This window comes from Nanorana parkeri, unplaced genomic scaffold (assembly GCF_000935625.1).
Source record: "Nanorana parkeri isolate BGI_ZX_2015 unplaced genomic scaffold, ASM93562v1 scaffold949, whole genome shotgun sequence".
In the NCBI taxonomy this organism is placed as follows: Eukaryota; Metazoa; Chordata; class Amphibia; order Anura; family Dicroglossidae; genus Nanorana; species Nanorana parkeri.
In genome coordinates this window covers 210,849-234,071 of record NW_017307217.1, presented here as the reverse complement: position 1 = coordinate 234,071, position 23,223 = coordinate 210,849, and the positions used below count along the sequence as shown (strand labels likewise).

Here is a 23,223-nt window from a genome sequence, read left to right as displayed (position 1 = left end):
CACACATATACTATTATTTATATATATATATATATATATATATATATATATATATACACACACACACACACACACACATATATACACACACTATTTTGCCAAAAGTATTGAGACACCCCTCCAAATCATTGGATTCAGGTGTTACGTGAAATTTCCTTGCTACTAAATACTCCATGGTCAGTGTTAGTGGTATTATAACAAAGTGGGAGCAACTGGGAACAACAGCAACTCTGCCACGAAGTGGTAGGCCACGTAAAATGACAGAGCAGGGTCAGCGCATGCTGAAGCCTACAGTGCGCAGAAGTCACCAACTGTCTGCAGAGTCAATAGCTAAAGACCTCCAAGCTTCGTGTGGCCTTCAGATTAGCACAACAACAGTGTGTAGAGAGCTTCATGGAATGGGTTTCCATGGCCGAGCAGCTGCACCCAAGCCTTACATCACCAAGTGGGTGCAGTGGTGTAAAGCACGCCGCCACTGGACTCTAGAAAAGAGGAGATGTGTTCTCTGGAGTGACGAATCACGCATCTCTGTCTGGCAATGCGATGAACATGTCTGGGTTTGGCATTTGCCAGGAGAATGGTACTTGCCTCACTGTATTGTGCCAAGTGTAAAGTTCGGTGGAGGGGGGATTATGGTGTGGGGTTGTTTTTCAGGGGTTGGGGTTGGGCTTGGCTTTTAGTTCCAGGCAACGGAACTCTTAAGGCATCACCATACCAAGACATTTGAACAATTTCATGCTCCCAACTTTGTGGGAACAGTTTGGGGATGGCCCCTTCCTGTTCCAATTCTGGCTTTTCTGGCACCTCCGACAGACAAAGTTCTTCCCTGATTCTCCGTCCCAGGAATAGCTTTCCCCTTCACTGCGTCCCCATTCCCGACCACCTGCAGGCCGAAGGCCTGGTCAGGCACCATATAGACTACATCACATCACGCACCCTCCTCCAGGCAGGAGGCCCAGGGGGGAAAAACACTTACATGGTCAACCCAGAATATTTATGTCCTCCCCTAACATGCACCACTGGCCATAAACCTCTTTGTGGTTGGCTGGAGAGACACACCTATTCATAACACATCATTATTGGATGTACTTCTCTATAGCAAGGTCACACCCAGCGGCACATGAACCTCTCAGTGATTGGCTAGAGAGACACACCTATTCATTTCACATCATAATTGGATGTTCTTCTCTGTGGCAAGGTCACAGCCAGCGGTAAGCAGGTACAAACAATAACAAAGTGCTTAGGAAAAGACTAAAATCACAGACTATCAAATTAGCTAGAATGGATAAAGTCCAGCAGAACTAAATTTTAGGAGTCAACACGCTTAGGGCAAGGTGGCTACATATACTGTATATACAGTATATACTGGATATCAATATGAAAAATTTAAGAATATAAATAATTACACATTCAGGCATAATCATGGGCCGTGTGACAGTAGTTGTGAACATAATTCACTCTTACTGTATAGCCATTTTTTTTTTCTTTAAAGGTAACATTTTAAAAGAGATCAGCTTGATGTAAATAATCATATCAATGCAATTCAATAAGCTTTTATATTCATGTTTGTTTGTTTTTTCTCATCGAAACGATAATATTTAGAGGTCAGCTTCAATGATATTTGCTCTTCTTTACAGTTGCAATATCTCTTTTAGCTGCAGGAAATTAGAAGTCAACCAGAGTTTGTTGAAGCAGAGCAAACAGTACAAAATACCAAGGGAAGAACTGTAGATGTCAGGTGTAGGGGAAGAGATCAGTCAACACAGACAAAGGAAACATCAACACTTTGTGTACTCCACCTCACTTTTTATGCATGCTGCATGTATAGCCAGTTGTTACATTGCACAAATCCTAAGATGTCCTTTGTAATCAGTTAGGTATGCAATTACCTGTCTGGTATTGAGAAAAAACAGACTATTATTTTGTTATATTATAACCAATGAAGCTATGGAGTTGGAACAAAAAGAAACCAGAATGTCCCACATTAAAATGTTTTGAAGTAAACACTGCTCCAAAGCTTTCTTATAGCTGAAATGCTGGCAGATATAAAAAACACAAATGAATACAGCTCTGCAATCATTAATACATCCCTACACTTTTTTTTTTTAAATGCAAGCAGTGTTAGGTACCTGAATGTGACTTGCTATCAGCCTCTTATAGCCCCTGTACAGCAGAGCTCAGACTCTGTTTAGCAGAAGCAGCACAAAGAGCAAATTGTTTGTGCTGTAGTGTGTTAGCAGAGCTAGGCTTGCTCTTCATTTGGCTCTGCCTGGCCCTCCTATAGCTACTGCATCCGCCTAACACACTCACCACTCCTAGTGGCCGGGGCAGCTTGCCTCCAAAGGCAGCATCCTGTTTGCTACACAATGGTTGGTCTAAGTCACCCTGTCTCCTTGCCATTAAATGGTTGTGGCACTGTGGTGTTCTATTTGAACGAGGTAGTTTGATTTCAATGTAACATTGTATCATGTCAATGATATTTTAATTGTAACCAAGTCTTTATGTATGTATTAAATATACGTTTATACAAAACCATGTATGTTTGATGGACGTCTTGTATGGTTTGGACACTTTTAAAGCCCCGCTTTTCTTTTCTTGTATACAATACGATTAAATTCTGACTGGCGATTACAGATGCGGCCGCTGTCACACAGTAATAAACGTGAACGGGTATAGTGACTGCATCTAAATAGGACATCTGGGATTCCTGCTGCAGGAATCCATGGCTTACCAATGCGTGGCTTTAGTAGTTTTTCTCTAATAAGCATATAAAAATAAGCTCCCCTTGAGGATACAGCTGCTGCTGTACTTCTGACCTTGCAGCCGACCCTGCACTGTGGTCCTATCTCTGCCCCCTTGTGCTCTTTCCTATTCAGACTGTGATAATGCTGCAGGGTCATTCAATAAACCCCAGTATCATTTTGATTGAGAAAAAGGAAAACATCATCTTTGTACAATTTGCAGTAGTTTTCGTAAAGGCACATCCCATTAAGAGGTTGGTATAAATCTAAACAACTTTATTGTGTAACCACAGAAAATGTGGTCACTTTATTTTCTTTTATACAGTATATATTTAATAAACACCACTTACAAAGACTCCACTAAAGATACGCTCATATATTTTATTTTATACTGTATATATTTTTAATAAACACCACCTATCAATACTCCGCTAAGCATATGCTAATATATTTCATTTTATATTCCATGTATTTAAAGTGACAGTAAACTCGGGAGTTAAATCTTAAAAATGCATTCAAGTACCTTAACTGTAAACAAATGTAACTTATTTGTGTATCACTCGACTGTAGATCCTCTAGTTATCTCTGAATTGGTGCTAACATTGTCCTTCCTTCTGGAGGGTGGCTACTTTTGTTCCCCATGGTCCCTGTGTGTGTTGTAAAGTAACCATCCCTCCAAGCTCGCTCCGGTGATAGACTACAATCACATGTTTGGAGCAGTGGCTATTTTACAACACACACAGGGACCATGGGGAACAAAAGTAGGCACCCTCCAGAAGGAAGGACAGTGTCAGCACCAATTCAGAGATGATTTGAGGATCTACAGCCAAGTGATACAAATAAGATACATTGTTAATAGTTCAGGTACTTAAATGCATTTGTAATATTTAACTCCAGAGTTTAGTGTCTCTTTAATAAATAACGACACTTACAAATATTCCACTAACAATATGCCCATATGTTTTTTTTATCCTTTATATATTTAATAAACAACATCACTTATAAATACTCTACTAAAGATATGCTCATATTAACTGAAAAATTGTATTGTGAAAGCCTTTAACTTTAAAGTCGACCTTTACCCCCTTTTGCCTAAAAAAATCACATCAGCATGCAGCTCTGCCTGCTGATACAAAATCATATTACATTCATTAGTTAAACAGTTCATCCACTTCCTGGCCCACTTTGGCACAAATTATGTAATCGTGCCCAAGTGATGCATCATAGGAAGGTAACATCAGCAGTGCATTGCTGGGAAATCTCATCTGTAATCTCATCTGTAATCTCAGGGAAAGGCATTTTCCTTCCCTGAGATGATGTGCATGGTCACAAGTCCTAGTCACATGTGCCAGAGTTCCAGGAAGTAAAGAGAGATGGATTCATCTGCCCTTAGTAAAAAAGGCCACTGTGAGAAGATGGGGGTAAGAAAAGAGAAATAAGGTATGTAAAGCATAGAAAGCTGCCAATTATCTATCAGTATATGTTTGTAGATTGTCATTACTAAACATTTCTAAGGGTGCTTTTAAGAGATGGTGTAAAGTTCCTCTTTAAGTTACATGGATTTTATTTACCTAGGATTTAAATTAACTTGATTTGGAGAAATTTGCAGCTCAGTAGCTGGTACATGGAGAGTTTTTTTTTTTATTACATTACTTTCAATTACGCTAGAATTACCCCTTTTCCATAATTTCCTCCACTACTGTAGCTCAGTATAGGGGAGCAGACTCAGCATCTAAAATTCCTCATCTAACCTCGCCTATGATAAAACCACAGACTTTGCTGTAAACTTGCTCTTCTCTTCAGTTAAATGCATTCCATTATATCAGTGTGTCTGAGCTAATTGGTATAATTGTACTATTCGACTTACAAACAATATGAGCAGAGGCATATGCACAAAACAAACAAATAATTATTTTTATAATGATACATTGCATTTTGTATGGAAAATGTGTTCTAAATACAATGCTTTCTCATTGCTAACAGTCACTGACTGTTGATCATTAGTTCGGTCAAGGCAGTGTCAGGTAAGCAGTTTTATTTCTGGCGTAATATTTCCATGTCCCTAACTAAAGGCCAATAAACACTACTGGTGAACCTTTCTAAACACCATAGTAAGTTACTATTCAATTATTAGGCGTTTATCCATTTGTACCTTTGTGATTTGGTGCAGTGAATTGCAAATTTTAAAATGAATGATGTTACTATGGTGTGCTGTGATGTAATGCAATATCTGATGTAGTCATGGGAATATCTCCTAAATTAATAACTGTCCATGGTCCTGAAATGTTTTTTCAGGAAGAGCAGCATAACATATTCATTTTTATTTAACTACCAAAAATAACAGGGACCCACGCCACCCCCACCCAAATAAATACTAGAAAAGTACAAGGCAATAAAGGTTATTATTTATAGAGATGAAGGAAAAATGAGCATGCATTCCCTTGCTGTACTGATACCAGTCTAAATGTTCATCAGCATTGAATGTGTGCCTTATGAGGATACCTTCAAAAGTGGGACAACTGTCTCATAGCAAGTCTCTGTACCTTACTGATGAGTTTACCACTTTACTTCCCAGAACAACAACATTTGACAATGTTTGAAAAAGAATGTTCTTAAAAATAAGGACACATTTTGGATATATGCTCTTTATTGTTGAATTTCTCTGCTCAGGCCCTGGTACCTCTCAGAATTCTGTTTTGCAGTTATTTCAGGGTGCATTTAATATTGCACAGAACCCTTAACTATCCATATTGGTTCCCACTATGGGGATTCCATAGTTTCCTGGCAATTCCCAAGTCTGTAAAAGCCATTACTGTAGCATGGCTCTGGTTCAGAGCTTACGCTCATGTTGTTGATGGTGTAAAGGGACATTTTGACATGAGGAGTTTCCTGTAACTAACAATGCTCATAGAAAGTTACAGATCCTCACTCTCTGTCCTTGTCTGCCATCGCACAGCACTCTACAATTCTATAGCCCCTGCCCACAGCCACTGGTTTTCCAGTTTCTTGTACACAAACAACTTATGACCCTCCTCTTGAGCTCCAGTGTCCCAGTCTATCAGTTTTGGTTGTTCAGCAACCCCTGTAAACTGCCATGTTGCCTGTGGCAATAGCCTCTATTTTCACAGCCCTGCATCCTTCTATGGATTTCTTCACTTTAAATACAGCCTAAACCATTGGTGTTTGCTGAAAACTTTTCAAAATGTGTCCCTATGATCCTGTATGACAAACCCAGACCTAGAGATTTTGTAGAGGTGGGTTATGACAATGATCCTTTCTGCAGCTGCATACCTCTTGCAGTCTTCCTAAAGTGTTCAAACTTTCTATGTTTAGGCGCATGCCTGCTTTATCTACCTATTTAGTATATTTAGTACTATGGCATGATCACTCTGCAGGGGCACTCCAGGGTTGTCAGCAAAACTTAAATGTATATTACTGCATTTACAGAGTGCCTGATCAAAGGTGTCTGCATCATTACCTAAATGGTTGCATTGGTGTATCCTAAACCTGGTTCCTCGTAAATAATTCAGCTTGAACTTGGCTGATCCTTCCATATCTGCCACATTTGGTTGGCGTACAACTTGACCTGTTTGTAGTTTTTTCTATACCTGCTGGCTAATGTTCTCTTTGTTCTTCAACTATGCGTATCTGCTGCCAGTTCTGACCTCATCACTGCTTTATGATTTGGTACTTTGTTCTGCTACTTTGTTCTGGTTCTGTCGGAACTGTCAACTATAATCTCCTAGGCAATCCTAAAAGTCACAATCTATTGGCTGCCTCCAGTGTAGCATCTGCACCATGAACAGCTTTGGAAGTGACTAGACATCGATTAAAGCTCCTCCTCTTTAGGAGCCTACTGCCACTAAATGGTAATGCAAAGGATCCAACTCAATCTGACAAAAACATACATAGGCATGAGCAGCCTATTGCATTAGGGTGTGCACACACACACACACAAAAAAAAAATATCATACCCGTATTCACACCAATTCAACTGTCCCTGACCTCTTCAAGCAGGGGTGCAGTAATGAAGCAGGGAGCGTGCGGAATGCCAGAGCCTGGTGGCACATTCAACTGCTGTGACCCTGGTAGTTCTGCCAATGAGTCTGGTAATCTGCAATATATTACATTATGATTTGGGGTTTAGGTGTACTTTAATGGAAGAAATCTTTAGTCATAACTTAATCACCTAGCCAGTTGTGACATGGGCCAAGAGAAACCAAGAAGCCTTCTAGCAATACATATAATCAGTAAGAGACCACGCTCTGCTTCCATAGTAAACACACATCAGCCTTTCATACACAGTACAGAGCAGCTTGACACCCTCCTGCTGCTGGGGGTGCTAAAATGGCTAGCAGGGCATACTGGTGCCTTGGCACATGTAAGGCTGCAGAAATGGCGTAGCTTGGGTTGTCAGCGCCCAGAGCAAGGCAAATATTGCACCCCCTACCCTGTGGACCGTTAGCACTCCCTGAGTCTCCCTCAGTATCGATGCATCCCTACCTATATTCCAATAGAGGACTACAAATCCCAGCAATACATTATACAACAATGCAGAATAACACCACTGGCTATAGATGACTATAAATCCCAGCAATACATTATACAGTAATGCAGAATAGTATATAAATTTGCTACATACTCTGTGCTGCAGCTCTACTCCAGGGTGTCAGTCTAATGTCTTGGGTGGAGGGTCTCAACAGGGGCAGGTGCGGAGGGTCTCAGCAGGGGCAGATGCGGAGGGTTTCACAGGGCAGATGGAGGATTGCAGCAGTTAAGATGCAGATGGTCTCAGCAGGGGCAGATGTGGAGGGTCTCCGTAGAGGAGATGTGGAGGATCGCAGCAAGGGCAGATGTGGAGGGTCTCAGCAGGGGCATCTGCATACTGTTAGCACTGAGCATCACTGCTTTGAGAATGGTGCCGCATTATAGAGGGACAACTTCCTGAATAACCCACACAATGCTGGTGAGCATACAGACTGATAGTAACATAGCAATGCGTCACATGCTTGCCAGTCTTCTTCCTATAGGGATACTACAATACTAATATACTTTATCTTAGTAGGGGTACCCCATTTTTTCATAAGAGTGAAAACTATATTAAAAATAAATAAAAACAATTGCAAGTGTAACCACTCATGTATCTGCAGTTTTTTAGCAAAATCGCTGCCTTGGAGATATTTTAGACAGGCCTTTCTTAAGTCAAATTCATGGCTCTGAGGCTCATAGCATTAGTAAACATGTATTTTTCTATCTTACCTATTTAAAAAAAAAATTCAGCTATATTTGGGATGTAATGTTGGTTGAAACTCTGTTTTCTTTCTATTATATCAGTTTAGTTAAACTTATTTTTTATATCGCGGATTTGGTTAAAATGTAATTAATACTATAAGACTACATCTTTACTGGAAATTGTAGCATACACTATCCATGCTGTGCTTAGAAACACAATGTCAGCTCAGCACACATTTCATTGGAAAGTGATCTTCCCTGTCTCCCTGTCATAGAAAGTCATCATCTACAGAAGATGCTACATGCAGTCCTGTGAGTTATTTTTAATTAAGTGAGACTTGAAGTGACGGGTAATAAGAATGTAGGATAAATTAAGGTATTATGTCTATCTTAATATGTGCAATGTCATATAATATATGGCATTCAATAGCATCTCATGCATTATATGAAACACATACGTTGCTTTATATTATGTTAACAGGGTGCAAATAAGATACCACAGTCAAAACTGGGGGGGCACTGATAATTTTTACCACTACCATATGAGGATGTGTGTATGGGCAGGTGTATAGGCAGCGTGCGACCGCTTCTACTGTAAGGTCGTACGACTTTTGTCTTCCAAGCACGCTGTAAAACCTGCCGAAAATCGTACGATTTTTGGCGGGTTGGTGGCGTGGTTGGAAAACGAATGGCGCATGGGCCGGTGTGCCCACTCAGCACTGCAATCAGCGGAAGCCCTCCCCTCAGCGGGGAGGGCTTGCGATGAACGCAAGTATGATCTGCCTGTCAAAGATGGGCAGATCGTACGAGATTTTAATGACCCTACAACCATCGCACAACAAAAGTCATACCATGGTTATATAATAATATCCCCCCACCCTTATTAACCCCCCACACAAAATTATAATACACTCAACCCCTTCCCCTGAGCCTCACCTGTTCACGTCTTTGCAGGGAGGAGGCTGTGAGCAGGATCGATCCCTGGTTTATCTGTAAGTGATTACAGAGGTCTGCAGCAATCCTCACTATCACCCCCAATAGCCAGGCATCGATGCTGCTCATAGACATTCTTTCCTTCACCGGAGCTCAGAACTGTGAGAGCTCTGGCCGAAGGAAGCCAGAACTGACAGGAGCTGCTCTGCTCTCAAATTTCCACTCGCCCTCACCTTATTTTTACTCGCAAAATGCGAGCAGGCGAGTGGAAATTTTAAGCCCTGGTATATAGGCTCCCCTTTGGTATGTATACATCTCATTCCTTATAATAGCTGAAACTGTCCTGCAGTGTGCAGTATAACCTATGATGAGCTCCACAACATTTACAATTTTTTGGGGGTAGGGCAGGAATGAGCTGTGACATAGGGCATATTCTACAAAGAATGGCCTCCATTCTTCAACTGCTTGAAGACCAGGTGTTTAGAACCCCTTCCTGGCCAGGCCATTTTTCAGTATTCAGCGCTGCGGTACTTTGACTGACATTTATTCCATCATGCAGCGCTGTACTGAAATTAATTTTATACCCTTTTTTGGGGACACATAGAGCTTTATTTTGGTGGTATTTAATCACCACTGCGGTTTTTATTTTTTACTATAATTAGGAAAAATTACTGAAAATTTTGGAAAAAAAAAAGTTTTTTCCCCCCATTATGTTAGGACACATTTATTATGGTAAAATATAAAAGTCGGGGTCACGTCGGGTAAATAGACACCAAACATGTCAAGCTTTAAAATTTCGCGCACCCGCGAAATCGCAGAAAACTACCATACCCAAAATTGGCCATAGGCGACACTTTAAAAGCTTTTACCGCTCATCAGTTTAGTGTTATCAGTGATTGATGGCCCTAGAATTATTGCTCTCGCTCCGACGTTCGCGGCGATATGTAACATGTGCTGCGTAATGGGCGCAATCGTCTTTTTTGCACGTATACGCCCCCGATGCATGTTTGCATGCGTGTATGTATGGGTGGGGACTTTAAAAAATGTTTTTTTTTTAAATTATTTTTTATGTGTAACTTTTTTTTGGGGGGGGGGCTTTTATTTTTTTTTTTTTTTTTTGCCATTGACGCCCGCTCAGATCTAGAGAGCTCACGGCCGGCCGTTTTTTTACTACGGCCGGCCCGAAGGTAGCTAATATTTGACATTGCCTTTGGTATATGGTGTATGGACATGCAGGAGCTGTGCATCCTATCAGAGCTGTGGGAAGAAGCCAGTGGGCAGCTATTGTAAGTCTATGGAAATGCAGCAGCTGTGCATCCTCTCAGAGCTGTGAGAAAGAAGTTTGTGGGCAGCTCATTTAAGTCTATTGAGATGCCAGAGTTGTGTATCCTCTCAGAGCTGGTGGAAGGCGTTTATGGGCAGCTCATGTACGAGATGGAGGAGCTGTGCATCATCTCAGAGCTGTGGGAAGAAGCCTGTGGGCAGCTCATATAAGTTTATGGAGATGCAGGAGCTGTCATCCTCTCAGAGCTGTGGGAAGAAGTCTGTGGGCAGCTTATGTTAGTTCGCTTGCGCACTCCGGCCCGTGCGGCTGTTATCGTACGGACATGCCACAAACCCGCCGAACATCGTACGATGCTCGGCGGGTTTTCAAACATGTCCGTAAGTTTAAAATCATGCGACCTTACAGTAGTAGAGGTCGCACGGCTTCCACACACCTTACGAACATCGTACGATCGCGGGATTTCCCGCGATTATCGTACGATAATCGTAAGGTGTGTGGGCACCCTAAGTCTATGGTGATGCAGGAGCTGTGCATCCTCTCAGAGCTGTGGAAAGAAGCCTGTGGGCAGCTCATGTAAGTCTATGGAGATGCAGGAGCTGTGCATCCACCAAGAGCTGTGGGAAGACGCCTTTGGGCAGCTCATGTAAGTCTATGGTGATGCAGGAGCTGTGCATCCTCTCAGAGCTGTGGGAAGAAGCCTGTGGGCAGATCATGTAAGTCTATGGCAATTCAGGAGCTGTGCATCCTTAAGAGCTGTGGGAAGAAGCCTGTGGGCAGCTCATGTAAGTCTATAGAGATGCAGGAGCTGTGCTAGACATGTAAGCCGGCAAAAAATGTGTTCTGTTTCAGATTTTTATTTTTTGGGATTTCAGTTATTTTGTTTTTTGGGATTTGGGTCTGAACGAATTTGAACGAATCTGAAATTATTGTTAATTTCGGATGCGGTAGTCTTTACGAACAAATTTTCATTGCAGCTAAGTGCTGCAATGAAAGGGGGGGAGGGGGCCCAATGTAAAAAAAAAAAGCATGTAGTTCTCCAAAAAGTCCTACCAGGCCCTTTAGGTCTGGTAGGACTTTTAAGGGGGACCCTAATGCCAAAAAAAAGTGGCCTAGCAGGGCAGGAAAGGGGGACGAGCAAGTACCATACGCGACATGTCGTCAACATGGAGAGGGTGCTTTTCTGAGAGGGGATCTCCTGGAAAAGCACCTTGTCACCATGGCAATGAGGACAAGGGCCTGTTCCCCACAACCCTGACCCCATGGTTGTGGGGGTCTGCGGGCAGGGGGGCTTATCTGAAAAAAACAAAACAAAACAAGACAATTTGTGATAAGTCCTTTATTTAAAAAAAGACAAACAAAAAAAAGTATCAACCAATGTAGATCCATCGTCAATCATGTTGTCCAGCGATGATCCACATCAATCTTGGTGCGGGAAGCAGTATGTGAGGACGCACAGCTTCTAAATCTCTATAGCCATAGGCTCCACTCCCACTGGGGTGGCTGTCAGCGAGTATTCGGCTGTACAAATACACGTGGAGCCGCTCTAAACAGAAAAAAACAATGCACTTTAATGTGCATTGTTCAGACTATTGCAGGGACCATGCGGCCCCCAAAATGGTGAAAGCCCGATAATATGGCGGACATTGTTTCACATATAGCGTTTGCGTCCTGTGTGGTCTTGGCATGGTAAACGGTATATATGAATGGAGCCTAACATGAGCTTTCTGCATGCTTCTTCCCAAAGCTCGGACGCATCAAATGCTAGCCCTTCACACTGTTAGGGGTCAATTCGCCCCATGCAAATGCAAAATGTTAAAGTCTAAAACACTTGGAAAGGTGGCTATAAAAACATTCAAAAAACGCCCAAAGACGCTTGGCTTCAGTTAATGAAATGCATTTCAGTGTCTGTGGAACTAGGCAGTGATAATAATCTTCGTACCCCGGTGATTGAGTACCTCGCGGCTCATACAATAGGGATACATAGGGAGTAGGGGACAGGCACGTCTAAAGGGACGCCGGAGCGCCTGCTCGTCCGGAATCCCGTTATCATTCACCTTTTCAGCTCCCCGTTGCAGCACGATGTACAGGATTGGACCAATGAGCTATCAGGGGGCGTGTCCCGCTGCTCCTGTTAAAATGATGTGCATATGAGGCATGTCTTATGTGTTTGGGAGCCCCCAGTTCGCAGGCTCGCTCTCTCTCCTCATCATTGGCTCCGTTCCTGTCAGACAAGCGTACAAAGTGTGGCGAGCTCCCCTCACCTGAGTACACGGCAAGGCACAGGACTAAGTTTACCTGCACTTTCCGCCCTCTCAACTTTTGTTTGTCCCCCCTCAACACAATCTTCCGCCGCCACTTATGCAGCATAGAGTCTAGAGGCAGCCCCGGCCATGGCTCAGGTACGCTCCTGCCATAGCAGGCGATATCCACTCCTGCTGGTCCTGGGCACCGTGTACCTAGCCGCTGTGTGCGGAGCGGTGGCGTATTACCCCAGGTTTTCTCCGTTCTTCTTCCTGTGTACCCACCACGGCGAGTTAGAAGGGGACGGAGAGCAAGGAGAAGTGCTCATCTCTCTGCACCTTGCGGGAAACCCCAGCTACTACGTACCTGGACAAGAGTATCACGGTAAGTGGGCCAGCTGCATGCCAGGGGCACCACAGGGGGGATGGCAAGGGCACAGATGTTTAGTAAAGAGGCTTTGCCGTATGAAACCCACGCCATTGCAAAGTACCAGAGCTGTCAGAGCTCACTCTCTGAAGGTTTACTTCAATGGTATTGCTGCTTCTCTACTGAAAGTCTATCTAAACCCAGAAACAACAATGTAATATAATGAAGCTGACCAGTCCTTACATGAGGTGTATGCATTCAAGTTCTACTTTTACCCTCCGTTCCCTTTATTTTTCACCTGGCAATCCGGTGAATAACACACTTCTTGTGCTAGGGTGGCTACTGTCACTCCCGCACTGTATCCATGGTGGAAGTCATGGGTGTCACCCAGGCTGGACTTCAAATATGTCTACATCATCATATTGGGGGGTGATGGAATTAGTTTAGATTAGATTGTGCTTTGTCTTCAGATCACTCTTTGAAGGGTTTAATTAAATGGTTCTTAAAGTGTATCTAAACCCAGAAACAATTGTAATATATTAAGGTTTTCCAATCCTTAGATGTGGTGGCTGCATTAGATTTTCTTTTTGTCACCTGGTGATGCAGCCAGTGATGTGCTTCCTGCCCCTGGTGTGGCTATGCTCTTTCCTCCACTGTATCTAATCTTTCTTATGCAAACTACTCATTCCATCATCACCCCCATGTCATGAAGATGAACACAAGCAGATATGTTTAAAGTCCAGCCTGGGTGACAATCATGGGATTATTACCTCGGCTGGGCTTTAAACAGGTCTGCTTGTGTTCATCTTCATCACATGGGGGTGATGATGGAATGAGTAGTTTGCATAAGAAAGATTAGACTGCGCTCGCAGGAAGTGACAAGGAAACATAATTTCTGACAAGGCAAATCGCTATTATCTGTAATTGCTAAAAAAAGTTCTTAGTCTGAAAAGAGAAAACGAATGCAGCTGCCACATCTAAGGACTGGTAAGGTGCAATATGTTTCGTTTCTGTGCTTGAGTTTAGTTATTCTTTAAAGTGAAAGTGATATGAAAACAATTAACCTGAGGAAATGCCAAAACAGGAACAAACAATGAGTTATTGATTTTAAGATCATATAAAAAAACAAATCAACATATTTCTGCTGATCATATAAAGTATTTGGACTTTAGCAAGATGCCATAATGAAGAATGGAAGCATATACAGATAAATGGGAATAGGATCCTGTCTTCCTAAACATTAGGTATTCTCTACTGCATAGGTTGGTGCTATAAGGTGAAGTTACTCTTCCTTCCTTTGAGAACACTCCTGTCACCGGCTGTTTTGCTTTCCTTGGCTCAGCTGTCCGTTTCCTCTACACAAGCATTGTTCTGTGTTGACGGCTTGTTGCTCACAGACCTGTGATCCTGTTTTCGTCAACATACAAGTGGAACTCGGTCACTTGTTTCAGCTGTTTCATTACATACTACAATAGGTGCTTGACACACAGCTATTGATCTGGATTAGGATGTTATATGTGATGCTTTCTACCAAATCTGATCAGAGCTATGGTTCACACATACAGAGTACGCCAGCCAGCCTTGTGAATCTGGGTACCGTTATGAATCTCACAGAGGGGATTTATCAGAACTGGAGCAGACAAAATCTCTAGCAGCTATGCAGGGCAACCAGTCAGCTTCTCTCTTTCCTTTTAAAATCTCAACTGAACAAATTGAAAAGAGAAGCTGATTGGTTGCCCTGGGCAACTACTCCAGTTTTGATAAATTCCCCCCACATTCTCAGTGACCAGCACCTGCGTTCCTATTTGTAAAATTGCAGAATGTCACTGGAACAAGTCGCAGTGATTTCATTTTCTTTAGGACATCGCTGCACAAATGATTTAATCACTTCCGTTTCAACTTAAGCTGCAGAAACTAAAGAAAACTAGATGAACAAACCCTTCCAATTATAGGATGGAAAGAAAGCTTGCCAGCCTGGAGTCATTGCAGTGTCAGTACAGCGACCATTTCTGTGTTCCCTTTTCTGATGTGGACCAGAAATTGGAAAGACAGATTGGGAGGAAAAAAGGGCAACTGGGAGGGCTAGTTAGAGCGGGTTAAAATAAGTTTGACCTAAGTGAATTGATATGATTTAAAAAACATACATGAAATTACACCTTTGTTCCTGTATGTATCTATGACAGGTATTTTCCCAATTTCACAAAGTGCATTGACATGGTTTTGTTACTGTGTAATTGCTTCTGTATACCTGGGTAGTGACAATGAAGCCAAATCATCACCATTCATCCTCGAATGCAATATGTTGTTAAATCTATAACCTGACTGATTGCTATATTGTACTATGGTGTATAGTTTATCCTTAGTATTGGTGTTTTTTGTATATTGTGTATTTAAAGCTGGTTTGGGCTTAAAAACAAGTAAATAATAATATTTATAAAAAGAAGAATACTATTGTGTAAATAAATGTGCTCACCTAATGTTTTACTAACTCCTTATGATTGAACACTTTTGTCCAGCAGGCCTTTGGGACCAATTGACCCCCCACAGGCAGGCGACACATAGTGGGATTGTGATTTGCTTTGTCTACAAAATTGCAGTGTCTTTGTTTGGAAGTGTAGCACAACCCATAGCACATGCTGCTCTTAGTATACTGTAGCTAAGGGCTTACAATAATCTCCCAAATCACTCATATCATTTTTTTACTCTGCATTATTGTTCAAATAACGTGTTTACCTATTTTGACAGCAGATTGGTTTATACTGATGATTCAGTAAATGCAAATTGTTTTCTAAAAGAAGCGATGCTGAAGATTTGTGTAGATATCCATGTTAGAAGATTGCATTTAAGCAGTCGGTGAAATGTTGCAGGAAATAGTCACAAATGAAGTCCCGGATGGGAATGTATTCCCCTGTAAACATGAAAAGTACACAGATCCTAATTAATGTACGCATAATTAAAAATCTATGTTTATAAATCAGGACGTGTTGTCGTTTTCTCACACTCTTAGCTATGCTGATTTGTGTAAGTGTGTTTAACTTTCATTTCCATCAATGAAGGTTAAAGAGAATCTGTCACCAAGAAGCTAGCACTTTGGCATGTACCAACCAGTTAGATGAAGTCCTGTGTTATGGCCAAGTGTAACAGAAATATAGGAGCGGCCCTGCTGAATAATCATCTCGACTTTCTGCATAGTTGTCAGAAATGTTAAGTGGACCTTCAAGAAAAATAAAAATCATATTCATGGGGGAATTTTATCAAAACTGGAGCAGACATAATCTCAAGCAGTTGCCCATGACAACCTATTAGCTTCTATCTTTCATTTTAAAGCTTAACTGAACAAACTGAAGACAGAAGCTAATTGGTTACTTTGAGCAACTGTTCCAGATTCTGTCTGCTGCAGTTTTGATGAATTCCCCTTATGGTGTTTCAGTTACATGCTCCACATATGTGTCCTGCTTTACTGTTAGGCTGGGTTCACACCCAGGCGTACGGAATATGCGTGTTTGCAGCGCGTTTCGTGCCACGTGTTTTTACAGCGATTTGCGGTAAAAGAAACGCGCGACAAACGCGCGTTTACGAGGGCTATCCGGCTGTATCCTAATGGATACGCGCGACAGATACGCCCCAAAGAAGCTCCTGTTCCCCACGTGCTGTAAAACGCCCAGGTGGGAACCATGTCCATAGGCAATTATTGGTTTTCACATGTTGAGCGTTTTACAGCGAGTAGGAGCGCGCTGTAAAACGCCCAGGTGTGAACCAGGCCTTACAGATACAAGCATTCTCTATGGACACAGAAATCTTACTGGCCCATCTGATATTTTATCTATATTATATTATAGGAAAAAGGATGGTTGCTGAAGTTTTGCTTCCTCCGCTACCTCTTCACCTCCAACTTGCTGATTAGACAATGAGCAACAAACTATTGACTCGTGTGTTCTCTCCTGCCGTAAGCATGTTCCCAGTGTTGGGCTGAAAGCATTATGCTAATCAGTAGAGCCCTGATTTGTCTACAGTGCTATCTTTTATGTATGTGTTCCTGAGAAGGAGATAACAAGAAGCTGATGTGAAGTGCCATTTAGGTACATATACTAACTAAAATATAATTTCATTTATTTTAATACATTGATCCCTGGAGTGATTTAATAAAAAGTTACAAAATAAACTGATTTCTACTGAGGATTTTTTGGCAATGGCAAGATTACTATGGACAGTATAAGCACTGTTCTGGTGTCTTGTCTTCTTCAGAGGGTATAAGAATATGTGACACATTAACTGTAAGGCTATTTCATTCTTTTCTCATAATCTATAATTAAAAACTGCTGCTTTCTAAAATGATATAACCTTTGGTGGTTGGACTTCATAATCACAAAGCAGACATCGGGGGGGTTTAGATGGTAACAGAATGGAACAAGGATCAATAGTGAACAGTAACTCATAGAAGCCAATTAGAACTCTGCTTTCATTTGTCAGACTACACCAATCTAAGGCTTCATGCACACAGGAGCGGTTGTCCGCACGTGTTTGGCTGTACGAATATGCGCGGAACCGCTCTAAACATAAAAAACAATGCTCGTTAATGTGCAATGTTCAGACTTTTGCAGCGGCCACGCGGTACGAAACCACGCAACCCACAATATAGTACAAGCACAATGTTATGGTGGATTCCGCACGTGTGCGGCTATATAATAGCCGCAAACAAGCGGCATCCATGAAGATTAAAGATTTTAGCATTTTCGTGCCGCGCGGTCTTCCGCACGGAAACCGTGCGGGAAACGCAAATGCTGTATGTGAAGGGAGCCTGAGCCAACCAGAACTTAGCGTTTATTTCTCATATTACACCAATCTAAGCCAATCAGAATTCAGCTTTAATTTGTCAGGCTACACAAATCCAAGCCAGTCAGAATTCCTCTTTAATTTATCAGATAACACCAATCTAAGCCAATCAGAATTCAGCTTTAATTTATCAGATTACACCAATCTAAGCCAATCAGAATCCAGCTTTAATTTCTCAGACTACACCACTCTAAACCAATCAGAATTCAGCTCTAATTTGTCAGATTATAACAATCTAAGCCACTCAGAATTCAGCTCTAATTTGTCAGACGATAACAATCTAAGCCAACCAGAATTCATCCTTAAATTTTCAGATTACACCACTCCAAGCCAATCAGAATCCAGCTATCATTTGTCAGACTACATTAATCTAAGCCAATCAGAATTCATATTTAATTTCTCAAATTCAGCGTTTATTTCTCAGACTACACCAATCTAAGCCAACCAGAATCCAGCTTTAATTTTTCAGACTACACCAATCTAAGCCAATCATAATTCAGCTTTAATTTCTCAGACTACACCAATGTAATGAAAACAGATTGCTGTGTTGATGCTGGGAGTTTCTGTACTTCATTGTCCTATCACTCTGGTAAAATGTATATCCTGCTACTTGGCCTTTTTATGGATCACATGGGTGACGGAAAACTTAAAACAGAAATGTAAAAGTTTCTGGACACCAAGGGGCGGATTTACTAAAGGAGTCATTTAGCCTTAACCCATGTTCACTGCAAATACCTGTCAAGTTCAAAGAACATTCAGATGTCTAATGTTTTATTTCAGATATTTTACATTTTCTGGCTCTTGATGGGTATTTGCAGTGAAAGCAAAGTAGAGGAAGATTGATAATTTCATGAACCGAATCCTAGATGTCTTTTTTAAGTTGTTGTAGATCACTGTGATATTTTCTGAATGTGATATTATGGAGTAAGCTGATATAAAATAATACTTGAAGGTTTTGAAATTAAAAACAGTATAACTATGGTAGGGGGAATGTATCAAAACTGGAGCAGAGAGAACTGGGAAAAGCTGCTGATAGTAACCAATCAGCTTCTATCTTCAGTTTGTTTAGTGAAGCTTTGAAAATGAAAGAGAGAATCTGATTGGTTGCCATGGGCTCCAGATTCTGTCTGCTCCTGTTTGGATAAATTCCTCTCCATGTGTTTCAGTTCCTGGTTATGACCGTTACTTTTGATAATAAAGCTTCTGAGTGTCTCAATTTTTTTGCTATTTACTAAATACAAATAAATGTAAATACTGTAATCTGATCCTTAGAACATCATATTGTAACCTAAAAATGTGATCATAGCAAGCATGTTTTTTTTTCCATTCATGACCCATTTTCCTAAGCTGAGCTAGTAAATTAAGAAAAAGGCATGGTGTACAGGTTACAAATGGTGACATTATTACCAGTAGCTTAGTTACGCATAAAGATAGAAGATATATAGGTATGCATGTGTCATTTGTGCTTGAACTCAGCAATAATGTGAATTCATTTCTGTTCTCCTTTATAACATTCTGGTTTGATGAATCTCACCATAGTGTGAAGCTTCAAACACGGTGTCATGCTGTCTGCCAGGCAGGATTACCACTCTTTTCACATATAATCAGAGGCATAGATATCTAAAGTGTGTGATCAATGCAATTTGCGTGCGTGGGATGGTTTCCTTGCATTGTTTTGGACTGTAAGTAAAGTTAACACCTGCTTTAAATTCTTATCCACCAGATGGTAAAAATAAAGCCTTCTATTTGTGATTTCTTTCTTTTTTTGTCATTCTTGTCATTGCTGATCATTATCAGTGTCAATAGGTTAGGCCATATGCTACATTTGAATAAAGGCTCATGCATGCGAACGTAATAAAATACTCCCATCTACAGAAGCTGGTAGAAAAATCCAGCAAAATAGTTTTGTAATTACGTTTATGTGTGCACAGTGTTTAGAGATATATGTGAGTAAATGAATTCTATTGGCTAGAATATTCATTTATGAATGAATGTATGTGCATACACATGCATCTATTTGTAAATTATGCCCATGAGCTCCTCTACGACTACAGGTTTTGGGACATTTTATTTTGATGAGTGCTGCTCTATAAACACCGCAATGTGTATGGACAACGCTCAAAAACACGCGTAGAAACGAGCCTGTCGCCTAGGTGTGAACCCAGCTTATAGTCCATCACAGTGGTGGCTACTTTACAACACACACAGTGACCATGGAGAACAAAAACAGCCGCCCTCCAGAAGGAAGGACAGTGTCAGCATGAATTCAGATATGATTTGAGGATCTACAGCCGAGTGATACACAAATAGGATCACTTTTTGTTAATAGTTAAGATTTAACTCCTGAGTTTAGTGTCACTTTAATTAATACCCCAAAAGAATTCCAGAATATGCACGATAGGTGCTTATTATTATTATTATATAGTATTTAATTAGCGCAAACAGTTTGCGCCGCGCTTTATGTTATGCTTATGTTTTCAATACATGATATATTCTTTAACTTCCCAAAGTTTTAATACACTCTACTGATTTAAAAATAAAGACAACCTTTGGATTTGTATATGCACTTGTGTAGCACCAACCATACCTGCATTTGCAACATTTTCTTTAACCCCTTTATGAGCTTGATTTTAGTTTCTGTTGGTTAATGACTGAAGAACTTTTATATTTTAACATTTTTGCTGTGTGATTTTTTTTTTTTTTTCCATGGCAGTAATATAATTTCTTACTAAGTGTACCCACACATATTATATATTGTATTTTAGAGGACAGACAGACCTATATATTGATATCACATATGTGTGCCTAACACCTCACTTAGGATGAATAAAATATAAAAACAATTGAGGAAAAAACATAAAGAAAACACTTTTCCCCCAGTTTTGATTGTTTTTTTAGAAAAATAGCATAGCTAAAAAAAGTGCATTAAAATAAATGAATTTATTTTTCCTTCATTTGGAAACGCCTCACATCCCTAGGATTTTAGAAAATTTTCTGTAATTCTCAGCCTAAAACTAAAATTTTACATTTAAAAGCTAACAGGGGTCACCTGGCATACAATGTCACTGTCACTAAGTGTCACACTTGGTTTCAGCGACATACTTTGAACATCGTTGTCATGAGGGGGTTAAATAAAACAAAATGAACCCCTTAGGGGTGAAAACGAAATCTGGAGCTCCGTTGCAGATTTTCATTGTAAGGGGTTAATTTGTATACTTGCCCAAATGCTCCCGATACCGAAACCAGTTTTAGGAAGTCATTACGCACTGTCCTTTACTCGCCGATACCGAATACCGGAAGTCCCATTAAGTAAGCTGGGCGAGGTGTAATAACTTGCCGCCCGGCTTCCCGATTGGCCAGCTTCCCAACCAATCAGGAAGCCAGATAGCGGGTAATGACTCGCCCCCGGCTTCCTGATTGGCCGGGAAGCCGGCTTCATGTTGCCTCATCACTTGGTGACGAGGGAGCATGGAGCCCAGCTTCCTGGCCAATCAGGATGCTGGGGGGACGAGTCATTACCCGCCAACCGGCTTCCTGATTGGTTGGAAAGCTGGGCAACTGGGAAGCCGGGCGGCGAGTCATTACACGTCGCCCAGCTTACTTAATGGGACTTCCGGTATCGGTATTTGGTATTGGCGAGTACCGAAAAAAATATCAGAATTTGTACTCAATACCGAAAAAACGGTATCGGTGCATCTGTAATTTTTAGAATAATGATAGTATAAAAATATATTTATACTTATAATTTTTTTATTTTCAAAATTTTTTTTACACTATTATTTTTTTTGAAACTTACAAATATTTTGTTGAACTTTTTTTACACTTCTATTTTATTTATTTTTTAATTATATCAAGCAATCATTGTGAATGAATCTCACTATGACTGCTTGATAATTTAATTAATAAATTTTTGGTTATTATGAGGCTGCTCGTTCACACCTGTGTGGCATACGTGTGACACGAGAACGTGCATCGTGCAAAAAAGTGCCATATTCTGGCCCACTTCTGCTTGTTCCGGCTATAGTAGTAGCGGCAAACGTGCGGAAACCGCATGTAAGGTTTAATGTGCGCGTTTTCAAGCAGCGCAAACGAACGCGTGGAAAACCGCACTGAAATCAAAACGCTTATTTGTAAACAGAGCCTTAGTGATACTGATGATGACAGAATGTCAGGATCAGTGTCACTAAAGGCCTCTGATTGTTCGCAGAACGATCAGAAGCCTGCAACATTGTTTCAGAATACAAACATGTAGCTAAATGTTTCTATTCTGAAACATTTAGAAAAAAGCCGCTGCACATCAGGATCCTGATCTGTACTAGCTGTCAAACATTGACAGCAAGTGTGGTAAATACCGTACTGCTATCACGATCATGCACCCGTTTCCTGATGTCTGTAAAAGCGTAACTCTTTCTTTATTGGATGCCTCAATACTGAGGCATCCATTAATGAATGGTAACCGCTGATTCTCTGTGGTTATTGTCATTACAGATCCCAAAAAGCTGCCTATGTACAATGTACGTGAGCAGTTATTTGGGTACTCAGTGGTGGGGTCATATAATGTACATCTCCCGTCACTAAGGGGTTAATAAAAATAAATAATAATAATGTTTAGCACCAATGTCACCTACAGATAATACAGGCACCTAGTGTATAATGTTGTTACTGGCTCACACCATTGTTAGCGCTTTCCCAAATCATCAGGATGTAACTGAAAAGATCAGGAATTCATGAAGCAAATACAAAGGTTTGTGTTGTAAAAACAAACCACTTTTGGTTCTTTTTTGATGACTTAGCTTGGAAAGCCTTCAACATAGACTGCCCTCAAATACAGTTTGCTGATGCTGAGTCCTTTATTTCTAAAGTGTTCCTGTTGCAAGGCTTATACAGTATATGGGGTCTATTCACAAAGCTGCCGAGGGCAGCCGAGTGAATGACCGATCAGAAGTGAAGTGAGCCGAACACTGTTCGGCTATTCACTTCAGGCTGGTACGGCTGATTTCAGCCGTATATCGGCTGAAATCAGCCGTACATCGGCTTGCTTCGTGTGGCTTCGGATCAGCCGAACATGCTCAGCATGTTCGGCTGATCCGAAGTGCAGAAGGAGTTCGACTCAGCCGATCCAACATCTGGATCGGCTGAGCCGAACCTCCGGCAGGCTTCTCACTGCTGTTCGGGCTATTCTGAAAGATCCCGAACAGCAGTGAGAGAATAGCCGAATGCCGCCGAGCGGCATTTGGCTCGGCTGTTCTGCTCGGTCCCTCAGAGGCACCGAGCAGAACAGAAAAAGAGTGAAAAAAGTTAATAGAAAACGATTGTGCAGAGCTAGCAGTGACAGCTAGCTCCGCCCAATAGTTTCCTATTGTCCGGCGGCTCTGCTGCTGTAAAAAAATCCCCCGGGCGCTCTTGGAGCCCCCCGCTCCCACCCGCCAAGAAGAGAAACCAGCTGTGTCTTTTTTTTCCTTTATTCTGACACGAGCATGTCAGAAAACAGAAAAAAAAAAGACTAATTCCCATTCAAAAGCATTGGGAGTTTACTATTGGCTATTTCAATTTGCAATAGCCAATAGTAAACTAGCATTGTACCCGCCCTCT

At 41.2% G+C, this 23,223-nt stretch overlaps 1 protein-coding gene across 1 annotated transcript in view; it reads left to right on the top strand.

The window, feature by feature from the left end:
• Positions 1–12,523: 12,523 nt before the first annotated feature.
• The window catches only part of LOC108795226 (reelin-like), a gene marked incomplete at its 3' end in the record, with an annotated part of 220,259 nt that continues 209,559 nt past the window's right edge, over positions 12,524–23,223 (top strand). Inside the window, exon 1 of the mRNA XM_018566433.1 lies at positions 12,524–12,816. Coding sequence (XP_018421935.1) covers positions 12,582–12,816 — 235 coding nt within the window. The remainder of the gene's footprint in view (positions 12,817–23,223) is intronic.